A 25,664-nucleotide genomic window follows, 5' to 3' on the forward strand; every position below is an offset into this window, starting at 1 on the left:
GCCATATTTTTATTAACCCAAGGTCTGGTGATAAGTTGGAATATATCGGTCCACTCCTTCTGGTACCTCCACCACAAAGGTTAAAAATTTTTAATATCCATGAAGTTCACATCTTAATTTTTCCATCAGCAAACGATCTGTTATAAAGATTGTAGAGATTGGACCATTTCTTCTGGTACTTCCCCCACAAAGGGTCAAAGTTTTGAATAACCAAAACAATTATAAAATCCGAAATAAACAACCAGCTCTCTTCAAATAACACACATCCCTCTATTTCTACTAACACAAGATCTGCTGTGAAGATGGGATATGTCGGTCCACTCCATCCACAAAGGGTCAAATTCCACTCAGACTTAGTACATCTCAATATTTCCATCAACACAAGATCTCTTATAAAGATGGTAGACATCGCGCCATTTCTTCTGGTACCCCACCAAACAGTTTTGCTAACATAAAATCCGACTGATATTTTCTAACTTGTTTATGGAAAACTTGTAGAAAATGTAATCTAAGGTATAGCATGGCTTGAGAAAATATTCCTATAGGAACCAGTAAAAGGACTTGTAGAAGACATTTAGAGGTATTCTATGGACATACAATTTTAGGGGAAAAAGAGGGAGCACTTATAAAGTTAGGATACCTCTAGTAAAGTCTTATGAACTTCCATTTGATTTTAAAGTGATATCGGATGTATTTTATACAAGATTTCTGTTTCCAGAGGGTATTTTAGATAGTAAGGACCTGTTAAAATACATTTACCAATAGAAGACGTTTCAATGGTCTTCTATTCTCTGGGGATCTCTTGAAATCTCATCAAAAGAAACAACACTTTTACTTATTTAGGGATGATAATTTTGATAACTATACTTTTGAAAAGGTCTCCAGGAGGGCTTCCAAAACCTCATTCAAAAGGGGCAGTTTAAATTCCCATTTCAAATTTTAATCCCCATTCAAAAACCAAATCCTAAGCAATTTTCCAATTCCAAATCCTAACCAATCCCTCCAAAACCTCATTCAAAAGGTGAAATTTAAAGAAGTTATTTTTTATATCAGCCTTGTTTTGGGCTGGGAAAGGGTGTTCTTTAAAAACCCTTATCTATTCCCAACTCAAATTTGAATCTCCATACAAAAACCTAAATCCTAACCTATTCTCTATTTTCATGTGTGTGGCATATTCCATTTTCCATTACTAATTCCAAGCATATTTCCTTTTCTTCTATTTCCAGGCGGCTCAACACGTACCACTCGAGATCGGGCCAAACGTGAAGCCAATAATCAGGCAAATTCACAAAATTCCAATTCATCGCTTACAGCTCGTACCAATTCTCCTGCTGCTCATGCCAAAGATAACAACAGCAATAGCAACTCGAACAACGGTGGCAGTAACAACAACAACAATTCCAACACCAGCACCGCCGCTAGTAACACAACAACAACTACAAGCAGCACAAAAACCAGACAGCAGCAGCAACAACAACAGCAGCAGCAGCAACAACAGCAACGTAGTGCTGAAATGGAAACTTCAACCGAAAGTGATGGAGATGCGGCCACAACAAATGGTGGCAATAGCAATGGCAGTGGTGGACCTGTTACTCGCAAAAATTGGTCCGATTGGGCCAGTTCCAAGGGTAAAAGTTCACAATCGGATGAGGAGGAGAACAATAATCAAACCACCACAACATCTTCCACGCGTACGGTACGCACCACGACACAAAAGAAACGCAAGAAACTAACCCGCAAGGCTGCCATTGCTAGTAAGAGTGCTGCAGCCGCTGCCCAAAGGGAGGCAGCTGCCAAGGAAAGAGCCGAGGCGGCTGCCGCTGCGGCCAAGGATAACTCCTCCAATCAGGATGGTGGCGGTAACAACTCAGCCGGTGGCAGCAGTAGTGCCAAGGGAACATCAGCTGGTGGCGCCGGCACAGCGGCTGGTCGTAAGGGTCGCCTAAAGAAGGGCGCCGTACGAGGCAAACGCTGCGCCAACATTGCTGGCCTGGAAATTCTACACAAACAAACCCTGCTCTCCACCTCCATAGAGGCAATGAGCAAAAAATTACCCCCCGCCCCCGGATGTGTTGATCAGCAACTGACCTCCCTGCTAACCGATAATATGGCTCATCGTGAATTGGACATACCCACTCAGCCGAATGACACGCCCTATGCTTTGCAGATTTTGCTTGATGTTTTCCGTTCGCAATATATGGCCATGATCGAACAGATGAAATCGAAATCATTTGTGCCGAATATCAAGCGACAAATCCAATTGGAACAGGAACGCAAGCAACGCATTAAGAATCGTGCCTCACAACTGGACAAACAAATCAAGGTGCTAATCGATGACAGTGTGGCCCTGCTCAAGGTGCGCATGAATGAGTTGGGCATAAATGTTTCGTCGCCCAACGATTTAATAGCGAAGGCCAAGGAAATAGTGGGGCGCCACAAGGAGCTGCAAGGTGTGGCCAAGAAAATTCAAAGTCAGGTGACAGCCTGTGAAATGGAGCAAAGGCGTTTGCTCAAGAAACACCTGCAGCACCTGCCCGAATATCAGCTACTCTATGGGGCCAATGGTAAGACCAAGCTACATGATGTCCCCGGTGGTGGTGGTGGAGGTGAGCTTTCGGAGGCAGCGGCCCATGAATTGGTCCTAAAGGAAATTGCCAACACCTTGGCCCAACGCAAGAAACTGGTGGCCCAAGTTTCGAGCATTGAAAAGGAGGCCAAGAGTTTGGAAAAGGCTGCCGAGGAACGTAGGGCCACTGCTGCTCTATTGGCTCAAGGCACCAATATAATTGTGGCAAATAATAACTCAAGTGCCTGCAGCAGCAGCAGTAGATCTTCTTCGGCCATGGATGTGTCACCGGCAAATCAACCCCTGCAATTGACCACCCACAATCATGTAAATACCACAACGATATCCATTAACCATGTAGCCAATTCAAATTGCTCCTCCGCATCATCGTCGTCGTCGTCATCCCTGTCTGCGGCCACAGCAGCTGTTGTGGGGTCAGCTGGCCCATCTTCTACCCCCTCTACCTCTTTAGTGCCAAATAATGCTACAATTCAACCGTCTATAACTGTTACCAAAACCACCAGCAACACCGGTAAATCGGGTAGAAAGGCCCGGGATCATCGTTCACGTTCCCAGGAATGGCCGGATGTGCCAGATGTGGGCAAAATCGAAGAAAGTAATCCGGAAGTATTGGCCCAAAAGATATTGGAAACTGGTCGTAAAATTGAGGCTGGTAAACTGGCCAAGCAACAACAACTGCAGCAACAACAGCAGCATCATCAGCAACAACAACCTTTGGCCCTCAACAATCACCACCACTATCAGATGCAAGCTCAGCATCATTTGCCTCACGCAGCTGCTGCAGCTCATCAGCAGCAACAGCACCATCATCATCCCCATCACCATCCGGAAGATAAACCCTATCGTAAAAAACATGAACGTTCCGCAAGTAATGAACATTTGCCCAGTATAGGTGGCGCCTATGCTGCCCAGTACTCTGGCCAACAACATCCGGATGCGGCCACATTAATGCCAGCCCCCAAGCAAAGAAATTCCGGAGGAGCTGAACAGCCCATGAATTTGAATAACAGCAACAACAATGCCATGCGTGCCCTAAATGGACCCGGAACAGTTGGCAGCAGCAGCAGTTCGAGTATTTTGCCCAAATGTGAAATGCCGGGAATGCGTAAAAATCATGCCTCCCCCGCTGCTGTGGTAAGCATTCAGGAATCACCAAAAGTGGCCAACTTTGAGGATCGACTCAAGAGCATTATAACCTCAGCACTAAATGAGGATCAGGAACAGCGTAAGGCCCAGCAGGTGAATCAGGTACAAGTGGACATTACACCCATAAAGCAGCCGACAACAGCTGCGAAAAGGCAAAAACATGCACCACCTCCTCCTCCCCTGCCGCAAAGCAATCACAATTCGCTGAGTAACATCATCAATGTGGCAACGCATAGCATGACCCACCTAAATGCCACAACCACAATATCGCCCATCAACACAACATTGCCTCCTCCACCCCAGTCGGGTTCACACAACAAATATGCGAGTGGTGGTGTCGGCTCGGCATCATCCAAGGCCATGTTACATCCCCTGAATACAACGTCTTCCGGTGTTATGAATTCCACAGCATCAAAATCCAACTCCTCATCGACGGCAAAATATGGCCATCATCCAAATCACATTGGTGGGCCACCCCATTTGAACAGTAGCAGCAGTAGTTCGGGTAATAACCATCCCTATGGCCATCCTGCAGAACATAATATGCTGAGGAGGCGTAGTTCTATAAGTGCAGCCAGTTATGAGCAATATATGGCACAACAACAACAGCATCACCATATGAATCAAAATCTGCACCATCATCATCAGCAACAGCATCAGCATCAGCAGCAGCAACCATTGATGATGAACGCCAATAACCACAATAATATGTCATTGGAGTTCAAACAGCCACCCTTGGAAAATCATTTGGCCCATCAGCAACGTTCCAGCAGTCGGGAAATGTTAATCGATGAAACGCAGCCTGTACGTTCCAGTTCTGCAAATTCTGATTCAGCTTTGTCTTACTATCCACCAACCAGGGATCGTCTGATGTCCATGGAGAGAAGTAATAGTCGAGAATCTGCAACGGCGGGTCAACATCTTGGCGGAGGTGCTCAGCAACAACAACAATCACAACAGCCTCCCAGCCGACCAAGCTCAAATTCATCTCAACCCGATTATACCCAAGTCTCACCGGCCAAAATGGCCCTTAGAAGACACCTCTCCCAAGAGAAATTAAATCAACATATGCCTCCCGGGTCGGCAGGGGCTAGTGGTGGCGGTATGGCTTCCAAAACAATTGGTGATTTGGTTAATGGAGAAATTGAGAGAACTCTGGAAATAACCCATCAATCGATTATCAATGCGGCCGTTAATATGTCAACGGTGGGCAATGCCTCCGGTGAACGTAATCCCTACCTATTGGAACGTAGCATTTATGGTAGCAGTCATGATCTGCAGCGAGAAAGGGATCGTTCCAACGAAAGGGAAAGAGAACGCGAAAGAGAGCGAGAAAGAGAACGCGAACGTATGATTATCAACAGCAATGCCCAGAGGCCAGAACGTGTTCATGTCAAACTGATGGATGAGGCCGGCCAGCATGGCGGGCCAGGAGCTGCTCCTCCTCAACAGCCACCAAACGCTTCAGCAGGCAACTACGCTGAAATATCTCCCAGAAATGCAGGAGAACCCAAATCCGCATATGCCCATAATTTAGCGACATTGGCTAACGTTGCATATCAACATAAATCAATGGTTGGTTCGAATAATAATGCAGTGGCTGGTGGTGCTGCCGCCGCCGCTGCCTCGTCGACAGCAGCATCTTCCTCCTCCTCGTCGTCATCGTCTAGACATTATAATAATCGGGAAAGAGAAGCATCCTCTTATCATTCAGCAGCTTCAAATGCTAAAATGCCCGCAAATATGACAAATTCTTCAAATACATCAACAGCATCATCGTCTGGCGCTGCTCCCAACAACAGGGATTATCAACCGGTTGCCTTGCCCAGAGCCGAAATGAAACCCTGTATAGAAGCATACTTTCAGGAGGAACAACATCAACATCATTCATCATCTTCCTCGCATTCACACAAATCCAACAACAAGGAGAAACATTCGAATCGAGGCAATCGCATGAACGGCACCAATCCTCCATTGGAAGGTAAGTTTTAAGACAGACTGAGAGAGGAAGAAAGTTGTAATTATCGTTAGAGAGTAGGAACTTTATAACCTGATCTAACTTCTATTAAGAAAAGACCCATAGAAAATGTCTATATTAGATTAATTGATAGGTTCCCTCTCAGTGCAAGACCTTAATAAGTATTTATATGCTTGACAGGCCGATATTGTGGATATAATCTTCTGGTCAACAAAAATCATATGTAAGACCTTCTAAAGTCTTTCATCATCATAAGAGGCTCGTATCAACAGAAGACTTATAAAAGTTCTTTCCTCCAAAAAATAAGAGATTTTCTCTCGATAGGTAACTCTGTATTACCTCTTTATTGATCAAGTCCTACCGCCAATCGTCTTCCAAAAAAAGACCCAATTTCTAATAACTTTTAATAGAATATAAAGTAGTAGTAGTAGTAAAGTAGAGTAAGTCTTTGTTCAAATGAAGACATAGTTTCAGTGTCAGACTTATATTTGGTACCCAGTATTCTATAAATAAGGAAACCTATTTGAAAAAGGCGGGATCTTGTAGGTAAAATAACTGTAGAATATATTATATATATTATTTTAGTTCATTTTACTATAAAAAGTTACTAGAGTGGATTTAAGATCCTTTACAAGACTTTTGAAAAATTTGAACATTTTTGTCTAACCTGAATTATACCCCACACCCACATAGTGGTAAGGGTATTATGTCTTTGTGCATTTGTTTGTAACATGGAGAAAGAAGCGAGATAGACCCATAGTTACTTCATACAATCACTTTCTGAATCTATTTATGTATGTCAGTACAGTCTGTTCACGCATTCTTGTGAAAAAAATGCAGGTCGCATTTATTATCCGATTGGGATGAAATTTTCCAAACAATATTTGTTTGGCCCAAGGGCGAACCTTAATGAAATTGGTGATAATCCGATCAGATTTAGATATGGCTCTCATATATCCTCAACCGATTTCGGGTTAATTGCGCACCAAATGAACAATATCAGTCCAAAAGTCCTGAATTTTGTTACATCCGACCGAATTGAATATAAAAACAAATACATCAAATTTGGTGAAAATTGGTTCAGATATAGCTATGGCTGCCATATATATTTTTCATCGGATTTGGTGTTTGGTATCAGATATTAGATACAGCCCAGAATTACCTCTGCTAAATTATCAAGATCGGTTCGGATTTGGATATAGCTCCCACATAGATCTTCAACTGATTTCGGCTTAATTGTGCACCAAATGGCCAATCCAAATGAGTTGAATTCTGGCACTTCCAACCGAATTCAGTCTAGACGCAAGTGATCAAATTATGTCTCCCATATATTAGTCGCCTCTGAAACCAAACTATAACTGCTCTAAAGCCAAATGTTGATAGGTGTTCCCTTGGAATCCATTCATTTTAGGTATATAGTGTTTTCGGCAATATTCGAGATAATAATGCGAGCAATAGTTTAGTGAATATTGTTAACCCTCAAGTGGGGCATCAACAAGTTGATCTTTTTGGTCTTTTTTCATAATATGATTAAAAACTCCCCTTAAAGATCATCGTAGCTATTCAAAATATTCAACAAATTTATTAGTCACAAAATTCTGCTATAGGTCCCAGAAGACATCAAAGATTAAGTCTTATCTCAACACCAGGAATTCATTTAAATTAAAGACACATTTTAGGGTTAAAGCTATTAATTCATGCAAAATTCTCCTACAACGCATTATTTTAGAAGGATGACGTCAAAGACAAAATTATTCTCCATTGAATTTCACTATGAGTCACCAAAGAAAATAAATCTCTATTTTCAATATATATCCAGAAAATATTGGCATCAATGAAGCAAAAAAAATCTCAATTTTTTGATACATTTTTTCACGGCCTTTTTTCGAGTTGATGCCAAAAAATAACATATAATTTCATTGCAGGCAGAAAGTGTCAAAGGAAGAAATATTTTAGACAAAATTTCACTACAAATCTCAGAATAAACCAGATATTTAAGATTAATAACTTTTATAGAAAATTACGTTTGAAATTTATATATTTCAAGTTAAAATTATGTATTTAGGTTTTTTTTTACTACTAATCTAACATGTTTCCATTCTAAGCCGAAATGGGAGAGAATAGGTCATTATTTGAGGAATGTTTTGTAATTCCACATTGCGGTGGAAGAATATAGCTTAATCATAATTGAAAATAACAAAGATTTCTTTCTAACCTTACTTTTTTCGCCAAAGGAAAATCCTAAAATCATTTGGCTAGTTTGAGAGATACCACATTTATTCTATTTTCCAAAACTATTTACAGGTTTAGCTGCCTCATTGATGGCTTCACGTAAATTTCGGGAAGAGCATGAGGAACGACAAAAACGGGCAGCAGCTGCTTCATCAACAAGTGGTGGTGCGACAAATGGCAATAATAACAACAGCGGTCACAATACGGAACACAATGTCAATCATAATCAAATGCATCATTATGCCAGCAACAATAACAATGCATATGGAGGTGGTGGTGGTGGTCACCACCAACAGCCAACATCAACAAATCACAATAGCCACCATCATCAACACAATGGGACACCCATGAAGGTGGAACGTAAGTTCTGAATATGAGAAATCCAGTAATTTCAATCTAATCTCTTTGGTTATTTTCTCCCACCCTTTTAGTTGGTGTAAAACGTACTTCGCCCATGACCAATCATCATCCAAGGCCTTCCAAGATACCCCACTATGAACAGCAGTCGCATATGGGAAATCATCATAATCAGCAGCAACAACAGTTGCAAACGGGTAATACAACATCTTCCGTTAATCCCTATGCCAATACAAATGGAGGTGGACTCAATCATCATCATCATCCTCATCATAGCCAGCATGCAGCCGGGGGTCATCAAGTGGCTGGTGGTTATCCCCAGCATTCGCCATCTTCTTCGTCGGCACAACAACACAGACGTGGTAATAAACAAACTGTGGAACCTTTACTTATGAGTCCTGAAATTAATTCAATAATGGGCGGTGATGATGGGCGATCGTCATCATCATCATCATCGGCCAATCATGGTGGTAGACCAACTGTTAATAATAGCCATCATCAGCATCATCATCAGCATAATAAACAACAACAACAACAGCAACATGGTCATGGTCAGGGTCATTATCACCAGCAGCAACAACAGCATCAGTCCCAACAACAACAACACCAAAATAACAACAATAACCACCATATCCATCAACATAGCCAACATCATCAACAACAACAGCAGCAGCTGCTTCATCATCATAACTCCCTAACCAACTCCACTCCAATGACCAACAACAACAGTCATCATCAACAACAACAACACCACAACCACCACCATCACCAGCAACATTTATCACATAACTCTACAAGCAATACCTCTGCTGCAGCAGTCCTAACAAATACCAACACCAATCCCACTGTTGTGGGAGGTCGTGCCGCAGATGATGGTAAGCTTGACTTTTCTAATAAATGCCCAGAACAAAGCTTTCAACAGCAACACGAACACCACCCGCAACACCAACAGCACAATAACCATTCACATGACACTAAACAAACTAACCTTAAACCAAATACAACTTCTTTTGATTCTAATAATACCGCATCCTCATCCCAAATCGCCCATAGTCCAAATAATACTCATGAAATTAGTTCTTCATCCTCATCCAACCTAGCCTATCATCATATCCAATCTAATATCATACAATATGCTAATACCACCACCAATGATAACACAGAGCCAACACCACCATCATCAACATCCGACACGTTGTTGTCACCCCCCGAACATTCTCTGCAAACTTTCTCATCAACATCATCACCTTCTCCCTCTCCCACCAGAGTCCATAATTTAGCCGTACCCAGAACAACAAATGACCAAAATATCCCATTTGCCGATGATCATGATCCTCCTACTTGTTCTTCCCCCACTAGCGATGAATATTGTGGCGAATAACAACAATCTAAAATGACAATAATTTCAAACATACTATATACCTACCTACATACATATATCATATAGCATATTTTGTAGAGTTAGTTAGATAGCAATGGTTACAACAATTTTTTTATTTTGTATCTTCAGTTTTTTATACAAATTTGCCTTTTTTGATTTCAATTGTTTTAACTAAATAATCCTCTTTTTAAAAACCAACCTCCTTGATATATACAAAATTATTTAATGTTGTTTATTTTATATGCAAATTCTTTTTTACAAATATCGCACACCTTTGCAATATATAATATATTTTTTTTTCTATATAACTTTTATTTTGTTTCAATTATTAAAAATAACTAAAAAAAAACAAACCTCAACCAATTTTTTTTTAATATTATTTGTTTTATTTTTTATGTTATGTATTTGTTTCGATGTTGTTGTCATTGTTGTCAATATCTTATATGTTAAATGTAATTAGGGATATATGGGCGAGGGGACTCAATTAAATCTCCCAACTTCTTAATGGTCGGTAATTCGGAAGAAATTTATTAAGAAGAAATGCTAAACCTAAATCGAATCAAATGTTTTCCAAACAATGGGGTTATGATTTAATAATACTTCAATCGATTTTGGTTTTGCATTATTTTAGAGAAGCCCAAATTATATATCTGTTAGTTAAATTCATTTAAGCCCATACAAAAAAATATTCCAGAATAAAAACCTGAGTTGATCTGCCAATCATTTTGAGAGTTTACCTCGTTATGCTATGCTTTTCATACCCTACAGCACATAGTGATCAGGGTATTATGTCTTTGTGCATTTGTTTGTAACATGAAGAAGGAAGCGGGATAGACTCATAGTTCCTTTTGATGATCTGTATAGAATCACATTCTGAGTCGATTTATGCATGTCCGTCCGTCTGTCCATGTATTTTTTTGTAAACAAAGTACAGGTCACATTTATTGACCAATCGAGATGATATTTTGCACAAATAATTTATTTGGCTCAAAGACGAACTCTTTTGAAATTGGAGATAATCGGGCAAAATTTAGATATGGCTCCCACACATATCTTCAACCGATTTCGGGTTAATTGTGCACCAAATGCCCAGTATCAGTCCAAATGACCTGAATTTTGGCATATCTTACCGAATTTAGTCTAGCAGCAAGTACATCAAATTTAGTGAAAATCCGTTCCGATTTAGCTATAGCTCCTATATATATGTTTCTTCCGATTTGGGGTTTTAGGTTCCTCACATGCGTAATATACACCCCACCAATGTATCTTTGGTACCAGACATCAGATACAGTTCAGAAATAATTGCCTAAAATGTTGTCAAGATCTGTTCGGATTTGGATATAGCTCCCATATATATGTCTTTACCGATTTCAGGTTTATATCAGCCCAAATGACTTGAATTTCAGCACATCCGACCGAAATTAGCCTAGAAACTATTACTTCAAATTTGGTGAAAATCAGTTCAGATATAGCAAGATCGGTCCAGATATTCATATAACCCCCATATATATATTTATTCGATTTCGGTATTTTGATGATTTTGGCTACATTATTCTCCGGAATGGTATCAAATTTCGTACTTACACTTCACAAATGGCACTACAGCCTGTGACAGATAATTGTCTATACAGGTCCACGTCTTCGCAATGCCCCTCATATATCGGTACCTCCCTGTATTTTGTGTTTTGATGATTTTGGCTACATTATTTACCGGAATGGTATCAAATGTCGTATTTGCACTTCATAACGAGTACTAAAACCTGTAACAGAAAATTGTCTATTCACGTCCACGTCTTCGTATAGCCCCAATATATCGGTACCATTATTCACCGGAATGGTATCAAATTTCGTACTTACACTTCACAATTGGCACTACAGCGTGTGACAGAAAATTGTCTATACAGGTCCACGTCTTCGAAATGCCCCCATATATCGGTACCTCCCTATATTTGGTGTTTTGATGATTTTGGCTACATTATTCACCGGAATGGTTTCAAATTCGGTATATGAAGTTCCATATGGGTATATAGCCCCCATTTAACCTTACCTCCCAATAATCGGAATTTTTAATGATTTAAGCTACATTTTCAACCGAATTATCTAAAACTTGGTATTAGGCGTTCGATTATTGATTATTGTCAGATTATAGTCCATTGTGGTCCACGTTTTCATATAGCTCCCATACAAATTTTGAAAATTTCAAAAATTTAGCTGCATTTTTCATCGTATTTTTTTTTCACCGAACTTAACTGCTTTGCTACTTGCTTTTAGTAATTTGATGTAGTTGTGGTGATAAATGACATCTACCTTACTTCCCTCCAATATCATGTAGATGGGACAGATAGAAAACAATGTTTTAAATATGTAATCGAACAAGAAGAAGATTTTCCATTTATTTCTAAGAAGAAAACATTGAATACCTTGTTTTTTTTTTTTAAATTTTTCAAATTTTCCAAAAGCAGTCAAGCTTTACATTTAAATGATAAACTTGAACCCATTAAATAACAATAATAATATATTAAGAATTGTTGTTTATAACTTAGCTTTTTCCTTCAAACATGTGAAACAGACAAACAATTTGTTTATGAAATCAAAATTGAAATTAAAATAAAAAATACGGCAACACAGTTGGTAATGGTATACTAAATTAAATTTGAAAGTAAGATCTAAATTAAAAGTAAAAATCTTACAAAAATTGGCCCGCATAATCTACCAATAATTCCTTCATAATATCCTTCATTTCATTTCTAAAATTAAAAAAAATGAACTGTAAATAATGTATTGGTTTTCTAAAAAAAAACATTTTCATATAAACAATTTCATTAAACGTTATCCTCTCTATCTCTTCTCTTTTTCTAAATAACTCAATTTCTTCTTTATGTAAATAAAACAACATAACCTTTCTTTTGTTACACTCACACACATAATGAAACACACTAATCCGAGAGAAAAAGACATACAATTGGAAATCAATAGTACCATCCATCAACCATTACCATACATACATTGAGACAAAAATGTTTTTCCAAAATTATTCCACATTTTTTTTTTTTTTTTTGTTAATTTGCCGTTTGTCTGTTTCCTTTTCTTTGATGTTTGTGTTTTCTTCTTCTTCTTTTGAACAGTTTTTAAATTGGATACAACTACTACTACTGTTACTACGACTGTTATGAATAGTACTGCTACCACTACAACTACCACGACCACTGCTAATAGTAATAGTTCAAGAGCACTAGGAATTTATGAATATAAACGTAGTACGACTCCACAACCTCCATCTCAATTTTTACCATCCCAAAACCACAACAACAACCACCACCACGACCACCATAATAGCAATTTATATCGTCACCCGCAAAATCCCAATAAGACTCCATCCATTGGAATTATTGTTGCCGACAGTAGTACAACAAAAGACTAAATTCGAAATATTTTTAATTTAGAAGAAGAAAAAAAAGAAATAAATTAGTACAAAGTAAAAAAATTAATAATGAAAATTTTACAGTTAATGTATTTGGAAAAAAATATGACAATAATAACTAAACTTTTAATTTGTATAATGCATAAGACAAAATTTTTGTTTTTGTTTATAATTTTATTTTCTTATCTGTGAGGTAAGTTTGTTTTTGTATTTCGTGTTTTTTTTTTTTCAATTTCTTAAAATTTTCTTTTATTTATTTAAATTATATATTTGTTACTATTTGAATTGTTTTTGTATACTAATTGTATTTTATGATTGTTAAGCATGTTAGTTTATTGTTGTTTTCGTTATATACTAAATTCTTATATATAGTTTAATATGTATATATAGGGATTTTTAAGATTCTCTCGAAAAGTAAATGCCTATTTGAAGGGATCCATTCTGTTGATATAGGCCCGTCTTAAGTTAATAAGAAAACTTTTAACATATCTTCAAAATTTTTAAAAATTAATGTTAATGACCTTTGATGGTCTTTAAGGACTATAGAAAAGTTAAACAAATCAGAAAAATTCATGAAATCGTTATTTGAATTGATAATACGAACTTTTTATACCCTCAGCCATACGGCTACAAAGGCTATATATCATTTGATACGTGCCTCATCGAAATAACTGTATTGGACCCTAGGTCGCTTTGGACCAAATCCGTTTCAGTACATTTGAAGTCGATCTAGACATGTCCCTCCGTCTGTCTGTCTGTCTGGCTGGCTTTGGCGCACGATAACTCTCGAAGAGAGTATCCGATTTTGTCCAACCTTAATACATCGTAATATTATTGTCAAACTTAGATCGAGTTCGGAGATGGGCAATATCGGTCCACTCCTTCTGGTACCTCCCCCACAAAATGTAGGAATTTGCCAAGAAAATATTTTACTGCAAAGAGAGGGAAAGTATAATCGAATTTTGCACCTACTTTGCAAATCCTAATATTTGCATCAGTTCTAGGTCAGGTGCGAAAATGAATAATATTGGTTTACTCCATCAAGTACCTCACCCACAAAATGTCAAAATTTTGAATAAGTATAACTCTTATAAAATGTGATGTAAGAGTCCGGATTGTCTTCAAATTACACACATCACAATATTTTTATTAACCCATGGTCTGGTGTGAAGATGAGATATATCGGTCCACTCCTTCTGGTACCTCCCACATAAAGAGTCAAATTTTTGAATATCTATGAAACTGGTAGACGCGAAATTAACGTCCGATTCCATTCAGTCGTGGCACATCTCAATATTTCAATCAACACAAGATCTGCTATAAAAATGGTAGAGATCGGACCTTTCCTTCTGGCACCTCCCCCACAAACGTTCAAAGTTTCGAATAACCAAAACGATTATTAAATCCGATATAAGCATCCGGTTCTCTTCATATTTCACACATTCCATTATTTCTACTAACACAAGATCTGCTGCGAAGATGGAATATATCGGCCCACTCCTGCTGCTGGTGCCTCACCCACAAAGGGTAAACACTTTCAATACTATTATCTGTCATAACTTGCGAACTAAGTCGGCGATTCTTTGCAACTTGCTTAATCTAAATATTTCTCTTAACCAGAAATCTGATATGAATATGTAATTCAGCGAATTTTATGATTTCGCATAAAATTGGATGTAAATGTTCAATTTCCTTCAAATGTTACACATACCAATATTTTTATCTGTATTAAATGAAGTACGACAATGAAATACTTCGGTCCGTTATATCTCTTATCTTGCGCATATTTCCACATTTTCGAAAATTTTGCACATAGCAAAAATTTTTGTAGGAGAAAGTCGATATAGTCCAAATCTGTCACGTTATAATATTTATATCAGTCTTAGGTCATATAAGAATGGGTCATTATTGGCCAACCGCTTCGGAAGGGTCAACAGTTTAAATAATCATAACTCAAGGCTGGGGGTATACATCTGTCGGCAAAACCGACTGATACTTTTTAACTTGTTCTAATCTAATTGGTCTTATTTATGCCGCCTTGTCGTCAATTGATTGCTCTTAAAAACGATAAATTTAGAATGAATTTGATGGCACAAAAAGCATTCAGTGGAAGACTTTATGGACATAACAGTTGTAAAATTAATTTTCCATGAGAAAATGGAACAGATTTCCCATTTTTCCCATCAATAGATGTAAAAAAAAACCAACATTTCTCTATTCCCCAATCAAACGCCTAAAAGTATGCTTTACTTTATAGTTGTTAATGTAAATGAATAAACTTTGGTTTTACTTGTTTCTAGAGGATTTTTAATCGTTTTTGTTTTCTCCTCTCTTTTTTTGTAAATTATTATTTGTTATTTTTTTGTTTACACTTTCGTGTCAAGTCTTGATCTAACCCAAATTGTTTTCTAAATAATATTGTTTTGTACTAATTTATGAAAGCTCTTTGATGAACTATGACTTCTATTGTCAAGTCAATTGACATAATTGTAACCGTTGAAATAATTACAATCAAAATCCTATGGAAAAAACATTTAATTGTAGAAATTATCCTTTCCTATCCCACTAAAAAAAAACTCTCCTTTCCCCCACAAAAACTGTGCAAACACACACATACACACACTCATCCGAAGGCTATGTTTAGCAGTTGACATTACATTTTTGATAAATATACTAACAACTACACATGTTTAGAGCAGTGCATTTGTTATTTACAACATTATTACTTTGTGCATAAACTAAAAATATGATAATAATTAAAAAAAATATTGTTTTTTTCTCTATCTTCTTTCCAACAATACCAACCAACCAACACACACAAACACCACCAATATTACCATTCGCCAAACAACTAAAAAAATTAAAAAAAAATTGAACAAAATCTTACTTTGGATAGATGACGTTATAGCAGCGGATGATGAAACCCATTGGCAACATCGAGTTAGTTCGGGTTTTGATCGTTTGGTGGCCTTTGCCTCCACGGAGCTGGATAAAACTCGACGCTCGATTGACAACGACACGGTACCCTCATCGATTAGCTGTAATACCTCACCAGATTCTGGCATCACCCACAGCAGCAGTAATTCTGAGGCGGCTCGAACATTTCTTTCCACCTCGTCGACATCGTCGCAACTAGATTTGCCCATTAGCAGTGGCAGTAGTACTTCCAGTGGTAATAGCAGTTTTATGGGTGGCCACCTGTCGGCAGGTCATCACAATAGTTTACATCATCACTCCTCGTCATCGTCCTCCTTGCATCCGGATCACTTGAGTGATAGCAGTATGAAATCTTCGCATTCGGGCGATATGATGAGCTCCTCATTGCCAATAACCTTGAAAAATTGTTCATCTCCGGCCGATGTCAGTGTCAGTGCTATTGACAGTCCTCCATTGTCGGATATGGGTTTGCCGCGTACACCCAGTCCCAGTGTAACCGTGAATACACCTCCGCCAGGTGGCCTAATGATGCATGGCCACAATTTGGATGCAAGTGGTGGCCTGAAAATACCCCTTAAATATCAACGTAAATCGAAAAGCTCTATGGAGAAACATTATAAGAAGAAATTTTGTGAACGCAACTGGGAATATGATTGTGATGAAATACTGGCCTATTCCAATTCATCATCAACAGCGGCAGCCGATGCCGCTGGGACCACCACCCCCGGCGCCGCCACAAACAGCAACAGCACACATAATGGCCCCTCTTTGCTGGAAAACCACTCATCATCGGCTGTGGATCAAATTGATGGCTTGGCAGCAGCTATGGCCCACCACAACAACAACAAAGATTTGGATAATATTAGCCTACAGCAGCAGCAACAACAACAAAATGCAGTACAACAACATCATAAATCGTCGAAATTTCGGCCTAAAGGTAAAGATTGGGATTGGTCCATGGACAGTAATAGCAGTAACATCAGTACCAGCGGACACAAATCGAAATCCTCATCCTCAATGGATATGTCAAATAATAATAACAACAACAGCAACAATATGATGGCCTCATCATCATCCTCGACAGGCAATATAAATAGTAATAACAATACCAACAACAACAACAACAACAACAATCTATCCCTACATTCACAAAAAACTTCAATAATTAATTAGAAAAGTGTGTTATAAATATATGAATTGTATTATGTTTTTCTTTTTTATTTTATTTTTTTGTAATTAATCTTTTATATATACACATAGATATATAAACATTTGCCTTTTGTTTTATAAAAAAATAGATTTTGTTTAAAACCATTTACAATATTAATATTTTTTCTTATTTCTTATTTATTAAGTTTTTTCCTTTCCTTTTTTTGATATAGTTAAATAATATTAGTTTAAGCAACAAAAAATAACATATATTTTGTTAATTTAATGTTTTTTTTTTCAATATATGTTCATTACACAATATTGATTTTATTCTTTTAACAACCACTATTTTGTTCTATTGTTTGTTTTAATGTACAATTTTTTTCTAGTAATAAATTAGTAACTTTTTTCTCAACTATTTGATTTTGTTTTTTTTTTGCCTTGATTTATTCTTCTGCGGTTTTGGGGTAATTATTATTATTATTACTACTACTATTCTTATATTTTAATAACAAACATAACCTTTAACTAGTGTTTTACAAATTTTGAAAATAGTGAGCAATTTTCATCTTCTTTGGCCAAATGATTGTAAAAATAATTATTTAAGTGTCAATTAAGTTCCAAATCTTAAATCATGAACTAATTCCAAAAACATTTAATTACAGTTATACCCCGAATAAGAGCGATAAAATATGATGTTTATCAAGATTTCAGATATCATTTATATTACACTGTAGGACACTGTCAAACATAAATTACACGGAAAAGCTCAGTAGATTTTGATAAGAGATCTAAAAATAGAAGGAGGTTTTTGAAGGTTAACATCTTAAAGTAACATAAATAGAAGGGGGAAAGATACTCATCTTCAACATTTTTATACTATACACCACATAGTGTTAAGGGTATTATGTCTTTCTGCATTTGTTTGCATCATGGAGAAGGAAACGAGATAGACCCATAGTTCCCTTTGATGATCTGCATAGACTTGATTTATGCATATCCGCCCGTCCGTCTGTCCATGTATTATTGTGAACAAAATTACGGTGGACATGGAGAAGGATGCGAGATAGACTTATAGTAGCTTTTGAGGATCTTTATAGAATCACTTTCTGAGTTGATTTATGCATGTCAGTCCGTCAGTCCCCTCGTCCGTCTGTCATGTATTCTTGTGAATAAAATGCAGGTCACATTTATTATCCGATTGAGCTGAAATTTTCCAAACAATATTTGTTTGGCCCAAGGACGAACCCTATTGAAATTGGTGATAATCCGAACAGATTTAGGTATAGCTCCCATATATGTTATGCAATTATGCACCTAATGGCCAATATCAGTCCAAATGTCCTGAATTTTGGCACATCCGACGTAGTTCAGTCAAGAATCAAGTACATCAAATTTGTTTCATCCGATTTGGAGTTTTAGTTCCTTCTGATGCGTAATATTCACTCCACAAGAATGACATTTGGTGCCGGACATCAGATACTGCTCGAAAATACCTCTGTCAAATTTTCAAGATCCACAACAATGTTCTTTGGTACCAAATATCAAATACAGCTCTGAAACAAGTGTATCAATCCAAATGGACTGAATTTCAACACTTCCGACGGAATTCAGCCCAGAAGCATGTATTTTAATTCTTGGTTAAAATCGGCTATATATTTAATCCGATTTGTGCTAAATCCGGTGTTTAAGTCCCTCACGTGCGTGATATGAACTGTACAACAATGATATATGATACCGGACATCAGATACATCTCGAAAATACATCTATCAAATTTTATCGAAATCGGTTTAGATTTGTTTATATCTTCGATATACATCTTCATCTGATTCTACGGTTATTGTCCACCATATATGTAATATCAGCCAAAATTCAATAGATGTTTTCATGTGGCCAATTCGGTTTGGTATATCTGTATATTGAAGTCATGTCATTCGCTATACAGCAATGTTGAAATGAAAATCAATCAATGAAAATCGATTAAGAGTTGGATATAGATTCCAAATTGTAACTACTCTGAAGCCATGATATGCATTCAAATATGGTTCGTAGTTGGTATGATCTACTTCACATAAATTCCCAATATAAACTGTTTTTGTTACGGGAGCTTTACTAAATACGCATAGTGGTGTAGGGTATCATACAGTCGGCCCACCCGACTTTTGACCTTTCCTTACTGGTTTTATTTTTTTTTTGCGTTTATAGTAATTAATAATATAATAATTTATTTAAAAAAAGACCAGGATACATTTTTGATATTGGCTTCTATTTTCAAACTTCTATATTGCTCCTCAGACTTATCAACATTTGACACATATTGGCAATTAGCTATTTAAATTGGTTTTTGATAAAAAAAACAAAAGCCTTTTAATTTGCATCAATTTGCACAACAAATAGGTTGCACTAGGTACGAAAAAGACTCATTCGCATTGCCAACTACACAAATTGTTTTTTTCTTCAATTATTCATGATTGGAGGAATTGCTTTCCATGGCTTTTGATCTCTGCGCCGATATTCATGATTAAGCTGTCTACGTATCCCGTCAATAGAGTTGATATATTTTTTTTAATTTAAATTGTTACAACAAAATATTTCAAGATATGATCTCTCTCAACTCAACAAAGTTTTTTTCTCTGTTGTTAGGTCACCAGTCATCCTTCCATAATATCATCTAAGCCCTATTAACCTAAAGATCATTTTACAATATTAAAAAAAAACCGACTAAACCCATGGTAGAACTAAAAAGGTAAAGCCATGCAATCACATGTTCATAATTTTTTTCAAATTTTTACCTTTTACAACATCTTATTGTCAAAATTTAAATTCATAAATCCATAGAATATACACAAAATTGGAGATGGGAACCGTTTTCTATTCAGTGAAATTTGGCAAGGTAAAGTACAGAAAATGCAGAGCTGAGAATGCTTATTTGAAATGAGGTTACCTTTACTTCATTCCACCATGACTAAACCTTTTATCCAAAATTTATTTCCAACACAAAAAAGAAATGTTTGGGCGCCAATATAAGTCCAATTAGACAATGAAAATGATAACAACATACATATAAAGAACAAATTGACTTATATAGAATATAATGCTAATGCCTTTAAATGTGCCAAACATTTGTATGCAGATTAATAAAAATAAAAAAACCCAAATAATTTTTCGTTTTTTACTTTTATATTTGAGTTACATTTCATTTTATTAATAATTATTTGTTTTAGAAGAATAAAATTAAGAGTTGTTATTTTTCTTAAAACAAGCAGAAAAACAACTAAAACAAAATTTAGTAAAATTTTAATTTCTAGTATTATTGTACATTAAAAAGAAGGTATAAAAAAATAAACAAAAACAACAAACATAATAAGAAGTAATAAATATAGAAATAGAAATATATGTAGCATATATATACATACATGAACAGGATATATAACAAACAAAACACCAAACAGTATTGAAATTTATTAAAGAAACAGCAACAACAAAAAAAAAGAAAAATTTAGTCGATAACAAACAAAGTAACAGAAATATATTTAAAATTAATAATATAGAAATAAATTAATATGAAAGAAAATAACTAAATTACACAGTGCTACAAAGGGAAACAATATACAGATTAAGTCTAGAATTACAGATTTTAAATTTTTTTTTAATTTGCCAAAAAGATTCAAATTTATGACAGTTTCACGATTACAACTACGTCTCTTTAGCAAAAGTAAATTTCCCAAAGAAAAGTCTCAAAATAACATATTAATATATGAATTCGATGTATAAAAACATATTTCATAGATTTCCTGTTGAAAAATTAACAGAAAAAAAACTTGTCGAGTAAAAAATGTTATAGATTCGCGTTGCCAACTTGATTACAATTTTATATATAAACCATTGTAGAAGAATGCAGGTAGAACATTGATATGTCAACATTTTTTAAAAGTTCTGACAAAAATAAGTAGATTTTTATAAGCTTTCTTACATGACACAAATCGGGGGTTGTAACGATATGTATTCTCAAAATTTTTTTACAAATTTCAATAATTTCTCATTCAATATTTTCAATTCCAAAATTGACTTGACAGTTTATTCTTCCAGCAGCTGTGTCGACGCGAATAACTGTATTTTTCTAACATGATATAAACGCATTTTTGAACTATTGTTTCTTTTTATTTTTTACTTAACATTGATCTAAAAAACGATGATGAAACATTTTTAAAATTGGCAGTTTATGATTGTATTTTAAAACTTCTATGCTGCTTCTTAGACTAATCAAAACTTATCGACATATTCGTACCTAGTGTAACCTTTTTGCTGTGCAAACAAAGACATAGAAGTATAAAGATGGGTCAAGACAGAGTCAAAATATTGTCACCAGGTGTAAATGCCTTTGTTGTTTCGATATCATAACAACATAATCAACAATGATAAGTTGTTTTAACTGCAAATGCAATTTTCAATTAATCGAAAGTCGTTTTGAGTCCAAAATTTTGGTCTACAGAAAATGTTATTCGTAAAATTGCTCTGAAAATATGATTTTTATGCTAACATGTCACTGTTGAGATCAGCGTGAAATATAATTAACTATTTTTCCATAATTCATTTTGTCTAGTCTTTATTTAAGTCTTTGGTGCAAATTGGTTACACTAGGTGTCTTTCGTACCTAGTGTAACCTATTTGTTGTGTCAATGGATGCTAATTTAAAATACTTTTGTTTTGTTTATAAAAAGTGTAAAAAATATATTCGAATCCAAACATTGAAAATTAGTTGCTTAATTTTCATAAAAAACAAAAGCATTTCAAGTTTACATCGATTTGCACCAAAGACATAGGTTACACTAGGTACGAAAAAGACAGATTCGCATTGCCATCATCACTAATTAATTTTCCTCAATTATTCATGATGTCTCTCCAGGAAAATGCTTTCTGTGTGAATAGAATTCCGCCCGGGCATTCATGATTGAACTAAATATGATTTTAGATGACTTTTCTGTAGAAAGGTAAATGACTAAACAACTAATTTTATGCAATTTTTGGTCGATTTCATCTCTTGATAATTGTTTCATTTTTATAGCTTTTTTTAAGTAATTTCTTTCTGTAGCACTGTGTTTTTTTTTCAAATTCAAAAGAAAAATTCTAAAGAATTTTTATCACCTCAGCGAAATAATACAGAGAATATTTATTAATATTATTATATTATTAAATAAAATCAATATCTAAAAAAACAAGATTTTTTCATAAAACCTCTTTTTTAAACAAAAGATTTTATTTTTTCTAACCAAAAAATAAACCCCTGTAACAACAACAACCACATAAACCAAACGACAACAAAATACTTTAACTTGAAAGCAAATAAAACAAATCAGGTAATTTTGTTTTTTTTTAGAAAAAAAGGAAATAAGGCACAACTTTTTTATAGATAAACATCAAGAAAATTTGGAAAAAAATAATTTTAAATATAAAAGAAGGAAAACAATATATACGTAATAGTTATATATAAAAAATAAATAAATAATAATTATGAAGGATTTCAAAAAAAAAAAAAAAAAAAAATAGAACTAAACTAACCAACAAACAACAATGTGCTATTAGATAATTAAAATACCCTCTAGAAATATCAACAACAACAAAAAATAATAATGGCAAACAAAAAATAAGTAAATAATATATAAAGTAGGATTAGTAACAGAATCTATGGGGAAATAATTCAAATATTTATAGACACACAATAGATTGTATTATAAATGAAAACATTCCACGAATTCATTATTCAATAACTTACAAATAAAAAATCTGTATTAAAAAATTACAAACCATGCAATAAAAAATAAGTAAAGAATAATTCACAAATAAATCATAAAAAGTAGTTAATTAAAAAAGGAAAAACAAAAGAAAGAACATTTTATATAAATATTTAATATTACAAAACGAAAAAAAAAATCCAAAAGAAAAGATTATTTTTTATTTATTTCTTTTACATTTACTTATATAATAACTTTGTTAACAGTTTTTAAAATATCTAGTTAAAATTTAAATATTTTATTAGTTTCCCCCTTCCTTTTTTTGTAATATTCAAATGTAAAATTCGTCTCTTTCATCTTCTACTCCCACATATATACATACAAACATTTTTTTGTAAATAATAATAAAATAAAAACTTTAAATAGAAATACACTGTAATTTAAACCCATTATTATAAATATATATTAAATATATACATAAACATTCATAATTCAAACAATATACATAATTAAATGTATATTATTATTTATAATAATAAAAAGTAAACAAAAAAAATACTTATTTTTAACAAATTACAAGTAACAATTCCACACACACCCATACAGAGACAGACAACACACACACACACACCCAAAACAAAACTTATAAATAATTATCTATTCAATAAATTTAAACAATTGACAACAATGATGTATTAAATAATAATTTAAATTTGAAAGAAAAAATTAAAAAAACAACAACAAATAAATATATAGTAATATGAAGAAAATATATAACAAAAGTTCAATTGATGTTTTATTTAAATCAAATTGGAGGTTGAGGATTACTTGGAATTATCAGTTGAATAATGAATATCCCAGAGGATTTCTATTCTCACGGAAGCATTTTCTTTTAGAGGCAAATCCTCAAATCATAAATAATTAAGGAGCAATAAAATATGTGAAGATGGCAACGCGAATGGATCTTTTTCGTACCTAGGGCAACCTATTTGTTGTACAAACAAAGACCTAAAATGGTAAATCAGTTAATATTGAAAACTACGTTGTTATGATATCATAACAACAGAGGTATTTTCTCAGTGTTGCCATATTTTGACTCTGTCTTGTCCTATCTTTACACTTCTATGTCTTTGGTGCATACCAAAGACCTAAAATGGTAAAGGCTAGACAAAATGCATATTGGAAAAATAGTTAATGTGAAAAATATATATGGGCGCTGCTCACAACAGTGACATGTTAGCATAAAAATCATATTTACAGAGCAATTTTAAAAATAACATTTTCTGTAAAACAAATATTTGGACTAATTAATTGAAAATTGCATTTGCTTTTAAAACAACTTAACATCGGTGATTATGTTGTTATGATAAACAGAGCTATTTACACCTGGTGACAATATTTTGACTCTGTTTTTTTTTTTTCGATCGTTCCCAACGCCTCACTTTCCCGCCCCTGCCGACCGAGAGGGCCACCTCCCCATAACTTAGGGAGCACGTACACCCCATAGTCCGGATTATAGGGGGTTAGTAGACTTGGGAAACCGGCTACATCTTTATTCTTCTATGTCTTTGCTAGAAGTGTAAAGATGGGACAAGACAGAGTCAAGATATGGCAACCCTGTGAAAATACCTCTGTTGTTATGATATCGTAACAACATAGTTAGCAATGTTAGGCGATTTAAACCGCTTAGGCAATATGCAATTAACTTGGAAAGTCTATGGAATAGAATTTTGAAGCCACATTTTTGGATTTTTCACACTCTTATTTCTGATTCGTGTTTGTAATTATGTTTTTTGTATTAACATTCCTCTGTCATGAGCCGTATTGTAGACACAAACCATTAGCTCAAAATGCATTTTGTCTAGACTTTACCATTTTAGGTCTTTGCAATTTTTACAAATAGGTTACACTTGGTACGAAAATGACAAATTCGAGTTACCATTTTGTTGTAGCAAAAATTTTTGCATGTGTGAAATTTGAAGAGATTTGGATGCTTTTTTCGCTTTCTTTGAGTATTTTGTTTTTAAAAATCTTAAACCCTATGGAGAAATGGTCCAATCTCGACCATCTTTTTAACAGATCTTGTGTTGATAGAAATGTTGACATGTACCAAGTCTGAATGGAATCGGATGGTATTTTTGCGTTTTATGGGCTTCATTGGTATTCAACATTTTTACCCTTAGTGAGAGAGGTACCACGAGGAGTGGACCGAAATATTCCATCTTCACAGCAGATTTTGTTTTAGTAGAAATAATGGAATGCGTGAAATAACAAGAAAATCGGATGCTTAAGATCGTTTTTGTTATTCAAAACTTTGAACATTTGTGCGGAAGTTACCAGAAGCAGTATAGCGATCTCTATCATCTTTATGACAGATCTTGTCTTGATAGAAATATTGAGATGTATCAAGTTTGAATAGAATCGAATGTTAATTCCGCGTTTTATGAGCACAAAGCATATTTGAAATGTTAACCCTTTGTGTGGGAGGTACCAGAAGGAGTGGACCGATGTATCCCATTTTCACACCAGATCTTGGGTTAATAAAAATATTGTGATGTGTGTAATTTGAAGACAATCGGAGAATTACATTACCTTTTATAAGAGTTATAATTCATCAAAATGTAGACCCTTTGTGAAGGAGGTACATGATGGAGTGGACCGATGTTGTTCATTTTCGCACTTGACCTAACACTGATGAAAATATTGGGATTTGCAAAGTTGGAGCAAAATCGGATTATCCTTT

General features: G+C 35.0%; 1 protein-coding gene across 7 annotated transcripts in view; it reads left to right on the plus strand.

The window, feature by feature from the left end:
• The window catches only part of LOC101896384 (histone-lysine N-methyltransferase, H3 lysine-79 specific), a 133,367-nt gene extending 115,826 nt beyond the window's left edge, over positions 1-17,541 (plus strand). For 2 of the 7 annotated variants that reach the window (XM_011292109.3, XM_020034985.2), the window contains exons 6-9: positions 1,227-5,714; positions 8,016-8,303; positions 8,375-9,175; positions 15,999-17,535. In XM_011292109.3, the coding sequence (XP_011290411.2) occupies positions 1,227-5,714; positions 8,016-8,303; positions 8,375-9,175; positions 15,999-17,212 (6,791 nt within the window). In that variant the 3' untranslated portion in view covers positions 17,213-17,535. Of the gene's footprint in view, positions 1-1,226; positions 5,715-8,015; positions 8,304-8,374; positions 9,176-9,566; positions 12,359-12,806; positions 13,264-15,998 lie in introns of those variants that run through there. The other 5 variants (XM_059123326.1, XM_059123330.1, XM_059123328.1 and 2 more) reach the window with 5 other exon arrangements.
• Positions 17,542-25,664: the final 8,123 nt, after the last annotated feature.

The sequence above is a fragment of the Musca domestica genome, unplaced genomic scaffold (genome assembly GCF_030504385.1).
Source record: "Musca domestica strain aabys unplaced genomic scaffold, Musca_domestica.polishedcontigs.V.1.1 24, whole genome shotgun sequence".
Lineage (NCBI taxonomy): Eukaryota > Metazoa > Arthropoda > Insecta > Diptera > Muscidae > Musca > Musca domestica.